This window comes from Folsomia candida, unplaced genomic scaffold (genome assembly GCF_002217175.1).
Source record: "Folsomia candida strain VU population unplaced genomic scaffold, ASM221717v1 Fcan01_Sc016, whole genome shotgun sequence".
NCBI classification, from domain to species: domain Eukaryota; kingdom Metazoa; phylum Arthropoda; class Collembola; order Entomobryomorpha; family Isotomidae; genus Folsomia; species Folsomia candida.
Genome location: NW_019091208.1, coordinates 787,901 through 801,682, shown reverse-complemented (window position 1 = coordinate 801,682; position 13,782 = coordinate 787,901). Strand labels below are relative to the sequence as shown.

The window sequence follows — 13,782 nt, the reverse complement described above, 5'->3', positions numbered from 1 at the left end:
CAAGATACGGTGCAGAAGTCCTAGGCGATCAAAATAGTTTCAATGGATTTACCATGGAAAATATAACAGAGACCGGATTCGGAATTTCTGGGAGTAAAGTCTTCATAGACGATTTTCAGTTCAGTTATGGCAATAGTGAGGCAGCCGCAAGCCCCTTTAGGCACGGTTTGTTAATATCGGCGTTGAGCCATAATTGTGAAATACGCTCGAGTAATTGCTGCGTAGTAATAATTGAGGGAAAAAATCATACCTTACGAGACGTGAATTGTGAGCATATTCTCAAAATCGCAAACGTACCAGGAAATGAGCATCAGTTGGAAAGGTGCAAGGGTAAGACATGCCAAACAGATGGTGCCAGTATTCCTTGCATCATGGGCAACAACGGTAACGAATTTTCGATATATTCGAGAGGTCGCGATTTACGAGAGATATTGAAAAGTTGCAATTCCGGCGACGTGATACAGTTGGAGGAAGGAATTTATGTTGGCGGGTTTGCGATGACTAAGAATAACATAACCCTAAAAGGAGTTGGGGACAGGACCATTATAGCTTGTGTCTCTTACACTGACACAGTTGGACTTTCAATTCTGGCTAATGACTGCACGATATCAGACCTGCAATTTTCAATTCCGTTTAAAGAGACGACCGGGATGAGAGTGACCGGTGCAAACAATGTTATCAGGAATGTATTTTTCCGTGGGGGGTGGATCTGTATTGATATCGATGGAGACGGTAACATACTACGCGATATAAGGATTTTCTGTACACAATTATATCATGAGGATTTGAGAAACATGTTCAGTGGTGTAATTTGTCGCGGAACAGTCTTCGCAAATATATGGTATGTAAATATAATTGGTTGATGAATGCTAATTATATGCTTTAAATACAATTCAAATCCCCATTGTTCACTTAGGTAGAATATCACAACTTTTAAAATTTGTAACTAAAATTTCCTAAATTTTGCCAAATTTCACAATCTATTTTTTTGTGCGTCACCAAAGTGCAAAACTGCACTGCAAACCTGCACTGCAAAACTGCACTGCAAAACCGCAAAGCGTGACGGCAAGACGCTAACTTCAAACTTATACGAATCGTGGTTTTATTTTTAAAATGAGAGGTTTTTAATTGAAGACTAATAAATAGTGGGTATGGCGGATGGGTCACTCCATTTGAGAGCAGACCATAATAATGTTTCTCATTTTTGAAATTGCAGGATAGGTGCTTTTATTAAAGGAAGCGGTAACCAAATAAGAAATCTGTACTGCAACAAGGTCCCCAAACTCCCAGGGGTGACAACTTTCGGCGTTTTTATTGATGATGGAGCATCTAATTATGTGGACAACTTGAGTTGTGACGCAACGGACTGGTCTAAGATCACTTTCGGACTGGTTGTTGGTGACAAAGCGTCGGGCGTCGGGGTAAAACTTTCGAATTGTCGGTTCGGTAGGGGAAAGATATACGGAAGAGGGCATTCCATGCAAGACATAGAGGCTACTTTAAGTTTAGAACTCTTCGGACAAGATCACGTCCTAGCGAAATGTAGCTCCAACCATTTACTTACAGACAAGTTGCAAAAATCAATAACCAACTGTGATTTCACAACGATTTCACAACTAGTCGAATCAGAAGAACCTAGTGTGGAAAAAGAAGAGAAAACTTTAATCTCGCCAAATTTCGAATCATCCGAACATCAATCCAGCTCTCACATCGGAGTAGATAGGGTCACATCGAATTCCAAAGAATTTCAGGAATGCTTACAGAATACCAAGTCGGGTGATGTAATTATCCTACGAGAAGGCTTATACGAGGGAGAGTTCAGCGTGCTAGATCACTCCGTAAAGATACAAGGCGCAGGTAAATTTTTGACAATTCTCCAAAATCCGTTATCCACGGGTGATGAAAATTTCCTGCTATCCGTGGTCGGAGATAACTGCGTCATATGCGACCTGTGCTTCATCGTTCCACGTCTAGGGGGCGGACTGGAAATAATCGGCTCTGGAAATTCAGCAAGAAACTTGGCTTTCCTGGGTGGTTCAAAAGGTGTGCTAATTCGGGAACGGAATAACAAACTATCGGATATCATGGTGGACGGAACCACGTGTGGAGTTTCTTGCCATGGAGATGGAAAACCTGGAAATGTCAAATGTTTCTGTCACTGGAGTATGGATTGAAAACAGCCATAACAATAATGTCAAATCAGTTCGTTTTTTAAATTATGCTTGTGGTGTTGAAATTAGGGAAATGGTTGCGTATTAAGCGATATCATCTATCGCAAGGGTTCTCAAGGTACGAGCTCAGTCGGAGTGCGAATTCTCGATGGGGAAGGGAATACCCTTGATAACCTTAAATGTGAAGGGTTACAGAGGTGGAAAAGGGATTTGGGGTTGGAATTGGAGAGTTCGGCAAGAAATACAAGAATAACCAATTCTATTTGTGAGAGGGTGAAAATTGCGGGAAATGAACATAATTTTAAAAATGTGGATTTTGGTGTTAGACTTAGGGTGGAGGGGAGTGGGCATCAATTTGAGGAGCGTAAGGCCCTGCAAATAGTAAACAATGGGGGAGAAAATGTGGACATAAGCGGGGTTGAGATTACAAAAGGGGACTATTCCGATTTGTAGGGGTGACTTACATACGTACTATAACCGAGCAAACTATTTCTTTTCGTGAAGCATTACACCTATTTAATTATTTATACCAAAGTTTGCCATACGGTTTAAAGAGTATGACATTTTACGAAAAGTTGCAATGAATATGTTAAATAAATATGTAAATATATTAAGGATTATTATTTCTATTCAATTTTCATTTCCACAAAAACTACTAAATTCTTCTTGTCTAGTACATTATCATAGAAGTATGAATGTAGGTTCATAGCTGTTCAAATCAATCTTAATTAGTAATAAAGATAAAACAAAACTTGATACCTACTGAATTTATGTACCACCAGTATCTTTAAGTACTTGCTGCATGCGACTCATTTATTTGTCCACGTGTCAGACCAGTTCTGTCATCCCGTTTCCTGTAACCGACTCCCGAAAGAAATAATCCCACTCCAAGAACAAGCGCATAACCGGACAGGAATAAAATCTGGTCACGAATCCCGAGTCGCAATCCGAATCTGGAGGAAATTACGAGCGTCAGTGCCGCATAGATAATGCAGGCTGCGAGACCATTTAAACCCAGGATGAAGCCTTCACTCCTTTCTCGGATGAATTCGGCTACCATGGATCTGAAATTTAGTAAGTTCCCAAATAATTATTACATAAACAATTTTTAGACAAATCAGTGGCACAAAGCTTTCGCAAAGATTCCATTTGTATCATTTTTTGGTATTACAAAATGCCAAAATAATAATTCATAAAGACTAAGCCGACGGTTTTAACCTATTAGCTTCGTCCATGACGACTTGTGTCGAAATTATTTAGACTATTATTGAAATTGAAGAATTTACTTACTTTGCCAGAATAGCCAAAACTTGAAAAACCGCCGTAAACAGGACGAAACATCCATACGCGGCGTACAAATCTTGCGTGGCTGCCATAAAGAATAGCGCTCCGCTTTGAATCAGTGTTCCACCCGCGAGTATCAGACTACCCCATTTTTTCCAGTTGACCTTATTTCCTACCGAAGCCAAAAACAAACCTAGCACCACACTGAGCAATGCCTGCGCCGCGTGTACTGCCCCGTTCCACTTCTTCTGCCCGGTCTCACTTGAAATTAAGCGCCACAGCGAGGAAGGAACGTAAGTGTCGACTTGGACGAATAAACCAAACGCGGTTGCATACCAGAGCGACCACTTGATAATTTTAGTGTGCGAGTAGGCATGCAAAAAATTTTGGCGACATTGTTTCGGAACCTGACGAAGTTTCTGGAGGAGCGATTTCTCTGCAAGATTCGAGTTCGAATCCCTCTCCTGGCAATTTTTTGCGTTTATCTCGTCCATCCCGCCTCCATGATTTATTCCCTAGTGTAGATTTGCCAACACATTTTTAATAATTCTGCCGCTTCAGAAATATATTTTATAATTCTGGACTACTAGTTTTTCGCCCGTAAGCTGATTTAGAGTTTTTGATAACTTAAGATAAGCTATTTTTGATAAGTTTTAATTTTTTTGGATGATTCTTAACCACCCAAAAACTTGACTACACATATTTCTAACTTGCCAAATTGGTCGTCCAGAATTTTAAAATAAATTCCCAGAGATGAGAAATTATTGAAAATATGCTGGTCCATCTTGCTGACCTGATTTATGCCCTGTGGAATTGCATAGACTTCCCCGTCTGCATGTTCGACGTCCGATACATCCCAAACTTTGGGGAGAAGAATGGCGAAAAACAGGGTACCGTAGGATGCCACGAGAGATAAATAATTCAGTTGGGGTAAGTCCAATATTTTATAAGAGGTTAGAAGGAGTTGGTTGCTAATCCCGGAGAGGAATTGGCCCAACGAGACGGCACTATGACAGTAGGCCGTGACCCGTTTGTAATCAGACTTATCCGTGATGGAGTACATGTATGTGAAGTAAGCAACTTCAGTCGAGGCGACGCTAATGCCGTGAATCCATTGGCGAATCTGAAAAAAGGTGAGCGGGAGAGTAATACAAAATTAAAACGTATCATTTGTTTAGAAACCTGGCTTATTTAACATAAGGGTTTCCGTTGCATTTGTACGAAGTAAGGGTAAGAAAGCGATTTCTTGCAGCTAAATATTTATGTGCATAGGTACATATTTTGACGGGAAAAAAAGGAAAGGCGCAAGAAACTGTTTGATTTACTGATCAAAATACTCACCCTGGCAAGCTGGACCCCATCGTAAAACCAAATTGTGACCGTCCACGTCACGATGGAGCATATCGAGCCAAAAACGATGACGGGTTTATAATTCAGCGCGTCCGTGACAATGATGAGGATGACGAGGCTGTAAATAAGGGCTGGACAGATGGCCGGGATCACTTCATGTATCATCTGTGGAATTAAAGTGAAGGTATATGTATTAAGTTATTTCATTTATATACGGAATTATTTTTGTTTAAGAACTGTAACTTACCTGGTCAACGCTAAAATTGCAGTGATCGACGCCATAATCGAGCAAGGATCGGGCCGAGGGACGAAATCCTTTCAACAATCCGAGACAACAGAGGATAAAGACGGCCCATTTCCACCGATTGTAATTTATAGTTGTCATGGCAACAAGGGCGTAGTCATTTTCCACCAAATCACAATTTGTCCTGGTTGAACTGATTGTGAGTACGAAATGGAAACCGTATAAATAATCCTCAGACTCATGAAACTCTTGACTTGATTTACTGGAAATGGTTCCCCATTTATAGCGTATGTAGTTATGATTTGATGCCAAGACCCGAGTGAAATATAAAGCTTGACACGCGATGTATTTATTGGTCGAAAAAATAAATTGTTAATGTAGAGTGGGTTGAAGTGTGAAAAATTCGAATTTGTGAGTTAGAGGTGACCATTCTACTGGACAAGGTCTTGGTTATGACTGATCCTGAGAGTGAGGAAAGTACGGGGAGAATTTCATTACTTTCTCTTCGCCACACAAAAACCCACTTTACTTTAGGAGATGATTTGTGTATGGCACGGGTAGGGTTTCATAGCTCCAGTTCAGGTCGTTACATACTTTCTTACCATCTTTTTACCTATTTTTGTGTCAAAAAGAAGGAATTATTTGACAAAAATTAAATATTTAGTATTTATGTATATCAGTCTTTTACACGTAATTGACGTGTGAAAACGGAAATGCTAAAACCTGACCGAAACCTGTTAACTGCATTTAGACTTATATAAATACTTAAATATTTTTACTCACCTTTTTTGTCCCTTGCTTAAGGGCCCCCAGGAGTCTAGGTGTTCCACATAGGTATGTATGTAGTTGGTTAAGACGTGAATATGTTGAATAAAAATGTAGAACCATCCATGAAAGTATTAAATTTATGCAACCCCATTTTTCTAACTCTTAATATCAAATCCCACGGAAGAACACGGAAAGCATGTAAAATGAGACTCTGTTGTCCGAAGGAAAGTTGGAGCGTATCTGAGATACCGAGTGGTAAATATGTATGTATGTATCACTCAACTTTCCCTCAACTTAATAATGCTGGCAGGAACATGAGATAACTTTTTCGGGATCCCAATATCCTCTCATGTTTCGCTGCGTGACGTATATAAAACTTTATGCCTACACTGTTAAGAATCTGATAGTCACATACTCTCCATTCGTACGCGGTATAACTTTTACAGAAATTGAGATTTCTGAGAAACTACGACATTGTAAGTTTCCAATTCCCTCAAGTTATGCTGACGGTGTACTTTGAGACTAGCAGTGCCGCAGAGGTCGACGCCGCCGATCTCACGCCGCCGTGCCGCCATACGCCGATGATTTTTCCGAGCCGCCGCCGCCGAAAAATTTGATTTCCTATTCCTTTAACATTGCGACGCCGCGCCGCGCCGCCGCCGAAAAATCACCAAAAACTAGCGCCGCCGCCGCCGAAAATTTGTCGGCGTCGACCTCTGCAGTGCCGTAGTATCTCAGAAATCTTAATTTCTGTAAAAATTCTACCGTGTGGGAATGGAGAGTATTTCCACATTGCAGATTAATCTTAAAAAACTTCGCGTCTACATCGTATTAGTATTTGTGCACATGTCCGTGAGAAGATATAGGAAAATTCATTGAAATTTTTACTACAAACATTACAAATTTGAAACCCAGTTGTGAAAATCTTTATGAACATAACGGCCATACAATTCGATCGAACTAAAACGCATTTATCATTATGGCGTACTAAATTAGCGATATTCCATGTTGGATTGATACAACCACTTACAATCACAATTATCATCAACAATTTAAATTCATGCGATATATATTTATGAGCTGGAAAAAATGGAGGTCATAATTATATGGATTAAATATGAATAGGCTGTTGTTGAACTAAAATGTTGGCTTAACCAGAAATTATCCTGGGCATCTAACATTATTGACGTGGCCATTTTAAATGGTATTTACAAATGACAATACTTAAAGGATGAGTTATGGGATGAGTACTCGCGCAATCGGCTTTATACATTTCGCTCCTGCATTGGGAAAACATCATTCGCAATGTTTCTAAAATTTTTGCCAATATTTCTTACACTTTTGCATCCTTCTCACGAATTTGGAACCTATAATAATTTCCTGCAGTCATTTAACGGTTGCATGCTAGATATTTTCACCAGCAAAAGTTACCCCTTTGACGACCCACGTTTCTGGATTTCAGACGCGCGCTTCATGTTTAGTCGGTCGGTTAAGGATATCAAAACGTATTTACGATTAGTATCAGAAGCACGTAAGAACAGGACCCTTCGGAATTTTTTACTATTCCAGAAAAATCTGAGGTATATAATTTCAAAGGAGAATTGCCGAATTGGATTCATTGACTTGCAGGAAGAGGAGGAATTGCATGTGTCAAATAGCGCTGATCTATTACACCTAATGTCTCAAAATCCACAACCTCATGATGTCTTTATCCGTGTAGGAATCCCTGAAGCAGCAGATTTCCCTATGCCGACAAAACTTCGATTTGCTAATATGTTCCACAATCTTGCAGCTAACATATACGAAATGTATATTCGCGGAAATATCCTTACTATATTGCTACCAGAACCTAATTTTGATCTGGTGTTCGGTGATTGGGATACTAATGGCTTGGAGTGCGATAAGGATTTCACACGGCGAAATTTGGACATCCAGCTTCAAAGTAGATTTTGAAACATGCATAATAGCATTGTTAACGTTAATCAAATAATAAAGCTAAAAAACGGTGAAACGGATAAGTCTTTCGAAATATGTGGAATTTATAAAATCAGGGGCTCTCTCACTCCTTTTACATGTGCAATAACAACACTAGCCCGTAAGTTTAATTTCACACTCGCATCTCGACTGAAAAGTAGTGGTGTGCCTTTATTTTACCTGCGGTTGGAGGCGGAAGTCTTAGGCGAGTATTATATTGAGACATTGTCTCTCCTCCCACCACGATTTATCACTCCAGCTGGGAACTATCTGCAAATAAGGACTGTTCAGCAAATATAAGGAAGCCAGCGGGTTTGCTCTTCTAAGTTCATTCGATTCCACTACCTGGGTTTGCCTTTTTCTCCTATTACTATGCCTAAACATGCTACTCAATATTGATATATCCAGGCACTCGTTGGCCTGGTATATTTCCCTAATTCTAGTGAGGTAGTTAATGGATCAGTCAGAAGGTATTGGAAAATATTCTGACAAGAAGGAATGACCCATTACTTGAACTTTAATTTTCTGCTGCACAGTCATTGCGATGAATGTTGGAAACTTGTTCCGTGCAACATACGTATAACAATTAACCTCCAGGATTTTGCCAGATGTTAGTAGTGATTTAAATAGCATCGCATTTTCCTCCATACCAATTGTAGCAACCGGGACAGAAATCGGTAGTTCTGCAAATCGTACAAAAAAGTTCACCTCACTTCTCACAAATGAAATTCAGAATCGACTAATCGTGGCTCCGAATAATTCGAACATTTACAATATCCTTAAAACAATAAAGGATCGGACAATTTTTGTACTACCCTCTTTGTACGAGTTCTCATTTAATATCAGTAACAAGCATCTCATTAAAACACAATGGGCATCAATCACTACCTGAAATCTTTGCGGTAATGGACGATGAGGCAACGTGCAACGCATTAATTAAAGTTTTGACATTCAATAATGTATATTTCCCAATTTCCTACCGGAGCTCGGGTATATTTACAGGAAGACTTTTGTTCCTTGCCGGGAATACAATGCTGGCTAGAACCTTGACTCCTGAGTTTTATGACTTACAAGAATCTGGAATAATTCATTGGTGGGAGAATCGTAATGCTGATAAGGATATACTAAGTCCGAGCAAGTTCTATACTGATAAGACATACTTTGGAACTCATCTACACCGAGCACTTATTCACTGGCCGCCGAAAAAGTCCCCAGAATTTGAAAAAGATATTGTCAGGCTAGGTAATTTTATAATGTTGGGGTATATACTAGTATTTCTGTATTTCTCGTCTTGTTTGTTGGCCATACTTGAGGTCTCTCGTCGTCGTAAGACAATGCAGAAAATATTGAAGTGGGTTATTCACATGAGGAATACGTCACGTACGGTATGCCAACGAATTCGTGAATGGAGAAAGCATCAAATTTTGTCCATGGAGCACAGAGCAATGGTGTGGTTTGCAAATTGGTAGTTTTAAACTTTTGCCATCCACCATCTTCACATTTAATGAACGATTAGGCCAACTACCATATCGGTAACTTAAATTTGGAAATTGGACCACGGGAATCCGAAGAAGGAAACAATCAAATTCATTTTATGCTAGCTTAGTAATAAGGCTAGGTTAGTTTATTACTGAGATTCAGCGCATGGCTAGGTGAGCCAATCAGAATTTAGTAATTTTTCGAGTTACATACAGTTAAAAGTCATTCTTACATAATTTACATTCGAAATTTACATACGAAAGCATTTGCATGAAACTGATTATTTTTTATTAGTGTATATTGGAAACACTGCTTTGTTTGGTTAGCACAGTTTGAAATTTTCTTGTAACATATACATAAATCTAGGGATACTCATAAGAGTCTAATGGTAAGATACAAATAAATTACATGCATTCATATAAATCATGCTTAACCCCTTTGTGACCTAAGTAATTGAAATTTGCTTTCCTTTGGGGACCAGAATTTTATCAGTTAGTTGTTGCTACATAACCAATTTAATTTTACCAATAGTGTAGCTACGTCACCAAAATGATTTTAAAGTAAGCGTAGTTACGTCACCGATTTCACAGTGGGTGTGCAAACCATAAAGGACCGAATTTATTTCGGCAACTTTTGATGATTTTATTTAACATTAAGCATTTATTTATGCATATTAGTAAAAATTATCTGCAGTTCATTACAATAATATTAAGTTATTGATTCATACATTTTTATAGTTTAGCAAGGTCCAAGTGGTTTTCACTGATCTTGACCGGAGTTAGTTAGTTCATGCTCAGAAATAAGCGGACCCGTATTTTTTCGTTTTCTAAAATGGACATGTTTTCGCCCGTGGTGGAATTTAAAAAATCCGCCAAAGTCAGGATTTTTAAAACGCTGTAGCCTTTCGAATTTTAATCCGATTTCAAAAATTAAACACAATTTTTGCTCAGAATTACTACCCTGAAAATATAAAACCTACAGTGCAGACTTGATATAGCCCGAGTCAGGCCAAGTTGTGCTTATCACTCAATCCGACTTTGTGCATGAAATTTTATCGCAAATGCATATCAATAAATTAAAAAATTAAATTTGATTTTTCCAAATTAAATTCATATTCTTCTATTAGTAACAATTACCATCCTGTGTAACAAATTTCAGGATCCGAAGATTACAAAAAAAGTATGGGTTACCCAATAGGGTCTCTCTATGGGAAAATTGTTCTTATTTTAATTAATATTCTTCTATTACCAACTTTTCTACCAAACTTCAGCTCGATTTGATGAATTTTAAAAATCGGTATGGGTCACCCCCTCGGGTCCCTCCAGACGAAAATTTTTGAAATTTTACTTTGTATTCCTTCATTATAAACCATTAGCAACCTCTATGCCAAATTTCAGCTTTCTAACACAATTTTGAAATTTTGGTGCGTAATACCCCACCCACTCCGATGACCCCCACCGGTCAACCACTTGACCTATTTCACCCATCTTCGAACTCAACTCCTCATTTGACCCATACTATATGTGTGCAAAATTTCAAGTCGATAGGATTAGTTTTACGGCAGTTATCGCAAACCAGACAGACAGACAGACGGACATGACGGGTACATAAGCCCTGACTCGGGATAAAAAATCAATTTAAAAAAACTTTTAATTTTCAAAAAATTATCGTTTTTTGCTTCTTTAAAAATTAAGTTTATTTTAAATTCCGCCACGGGCGAAAACATGTCTATTCTGGAAAACTCCAAAATACGCTTATTTCTGAGCGTGAACAATTTAAAATTAGTCTTACAATGCATTGCAGCGAACTACAGTTGTAGTTTTTGCAGATATATAGTTTTTGGTAATGTGCATAAATAAATGGTTCGTGTTAAAATTTTGTAAAATAAAATTTTGACTTGTATGCATGTGTGTATTTGGTCTTGAAAATTTTTCCGCAGTACACAAATGTGTGTAGTTGGTCCCCAACGTAACGGGGAAATAGTACACAAATATGTGTACTTGGTCCTCTACGGAAAGAAAAAAACTACACAAATATGTGTAGTTGGTCCCCAACGTAACTACAAAATAGTACACAAATGTGTGTACTTGGTCCTTAACGGAAAGCAAAAAAGTACACATATTTGTGTACTTGGTCCCCAAGGGAAAGCAAAAAACTACACAAATATGTGTAGTTGGTCCCTAACGGGTTAAGCGTGAAACAGGCGAAGATGAATATTGTCAAAAATACATGATACCCTTGACTCCAGGTGCATTCGTAAGTTATACACATGCAGATCTATTTGTCATTGAAAGCGAATTTTTGTTTTTTGGTTCAGTTTTTGGTGTATGTTGTATGTTGTTGTTTGGTGTTGGTGTCCGTGTACAATTGTGTTACGAACAGTAATGCTTTAGGGAAATAAATAAAGGGTTTGATGAACCCGATATAGGCTATTATGTACATATTTACATATATGCATGCTCACAATGGAGGTCTCCCAACATATGCTCACAGACTTTGGCCAAACTAGCGTCAATCGATCACAAATATAATTAGCATGACGCTTGCAAATGGAACTATGTTTAACACATGCAGCAGTAAGAACTGAAGTCAGATGAAGTGAAATGAAATGAATTTGAAGGAAAATGACTGAATGTGAATGAAAATCTTTAGTCAGAAATAGGAGTGTTTGACATTTGAATGAAAAATCAATTTTTGAACAGGTGTGCTTCCGCTGTGTAGACGCAAAGTCCCGTCGTCCGCTTCCAATCATCGAATTAGGAAACGGCAAGGTGGTTGTTGAGCTTCGGTTGGCCAGCAATTTGTGGAGGAGGGTCATTGCATGTTTCGTAGGTATCAAATTTCCCACTTTCCACACCTTCGGATATGATGCTACATAAGATGTACATATTCCTTGCGTACGACTTGAAGCTGAGTTGGATTTTTAATTATCCATGAGCCGATCCAACTGCATATTAAAATTGATGACCATACTGAATTACATATGGACGTGAGCTGGATATCCATTTTTTATTATTTCTAAGCCCATCCGATCTAAGCCCATCCGATCTTGCGTAGATTGGATATCAAAAATTGGAAAACGCAATTCTAGTGTACTGATTATTTTATTTCTTGCAACATTTTAAACTAATGGTTTGTATTAGGCAAAGCAAGAAGTAACCTATTTTTAATATGCACGTAAACAATTTGTTAATAAACCAAGTAACCCAAACCGTCAATTTATGAATCCACCAAGTAACTCTCAGCAAGAAATTGTGCCTCAATATTTCCCCAGACAAAGCCAAGGGCTTTGGGCTTTGGGCATTGGGCTTATTATGCCCAATTCCATAAAACGATTCAGCAGCAAGCAATCAATTGTGTACCAGGGTTTAGAGTTTTCAATTCCCATGGGCGGTTTCTCAATGTTATACAAGTTATGATAGTTCATCCGTAGTAGGGGACTTTGCTCCATTAGATTTTTCACATCTACTATTAGAACGTCTCGTAACCCTAAATTATCTAAGACGATTTCATTATTCAAATACTCATGAACACCGCTCGGATTTGTCGTAACCCAAATGAAATACTGTGCCGACCAAGTCGAATCAACGAAGCAATTTAGTACAATGAATGGCCTTATGCTTCCGAGCAAACCACTTTGTTCGGGTAGAATAGCAAACGTTGCCCAGCAATGAAGGGCAGGGTTGCGTCTTTGCTTGAGGGAAAATTTGTCAAATATTTTTCCTGTGGTCCTCGCACTTCTATACATGTCGTAGTTAAGTAAGACAATTGGTCCAACTGTCAAAGTAGTAAAGGAGATCAAAGAAAAATTTGTTGGCGTGTAAATCATTGTCGTACAGTTTTCAAATGGCTGAAGATATTCGATAAATTTCCTGGGAATAGTGATCTGATTAGATTCCACATTATGTCCTGCCACTGAATTCGCAAAGAGGATATATAACAAAATTGACAGGGGGTGACGACCACGATTTAGGAAAGGCATTCTGTTGGGATAGTTTATCGAAATAGGATTACTTTTTGTATGTCAACATTTATAAGTTTCAAAGATTTTTTGGGTTGATTGAGTCAACTGAATTTTATAATAAAGAGGTAATATTATGCTGATAAAGCACCGTTGATCCTCGCGATAAAGGATGTTCTACCGTTTGTACACACCATGGTATAAAGAGTTTAGAACATATACAAAATTAGCTTGTTTTGATGTAGGTCTATAATGAATAAATCAGTGTGAAATTACTGATATAGTTTGGCCAAAAAAATTTATACGCGGGTTAGTTGTGATACGAAACGATTATCTACAAAATCAACAGAATGTCGAAAAATCAGTGTATAAGGAACCATCAAGGGCAAAAATCCCTAGAGTTTAAACGTGTGCTTTTAAAAAAATATGAATCCTTGTAACTCTTCTGTCAAACAAGAAGGCTGTCATCCACACTACGGAATTGTACTTATGGGCTACGTTTCTACAAATATCTATCTCGTATGGAACATTTTTCAACTAGAGGAAAAACT

General features: G+C 38.3%; 2 protein-coding genes across 2 annotated transcripts; one reads left to right on the top strand and one right to left on the bottom strand.

Annotated features, from left to right (window-relative positions):
• The first annotated feature begins 420 nt into the window (after nt 1–420).
• LOC118437808 lies at nt 421–2,747 on the top strand. Its single transcript, XM_035857200.1, has 2 exons — nt 421–841; nt 1,217–2,747. The coding sequence occupies exons 1-2, from the start codon at nt 498–500 to the stop codon at nt 2,172–2,174; spliced, it is 1,302 nt and encodes a 433-aa protein (XP_035713093.1). The 5' UTR covers nt 421–497; the 3' UTR covers nt 2,175–2,747.
• Nucleotides 2,748–2,845: 98 nt separating this feature from the next.
• On the bottom strand, nt 2,846–3,837 carry LOC110856458. Its single transcript, XM_035857229.1, has 2 exons — nt 3,462–3,837; nt 2,846–3,235 (listed from the first exon to the last, which is right to left on the bottom strand). Exons 1-2 carry the CDS (start codon nt 3,545–3,547, stop codon nt 2,959–2,961), a joined length of 363 nt encoding a protein of 120 aa, XP_035713122.1. The 5' UTR covers nt 3,548–3,837; the 3' UTR covers nt 2,846–2,958.
• Nucleotides 3,838–13,782: the final 9,945 nt, after the last annotated feature.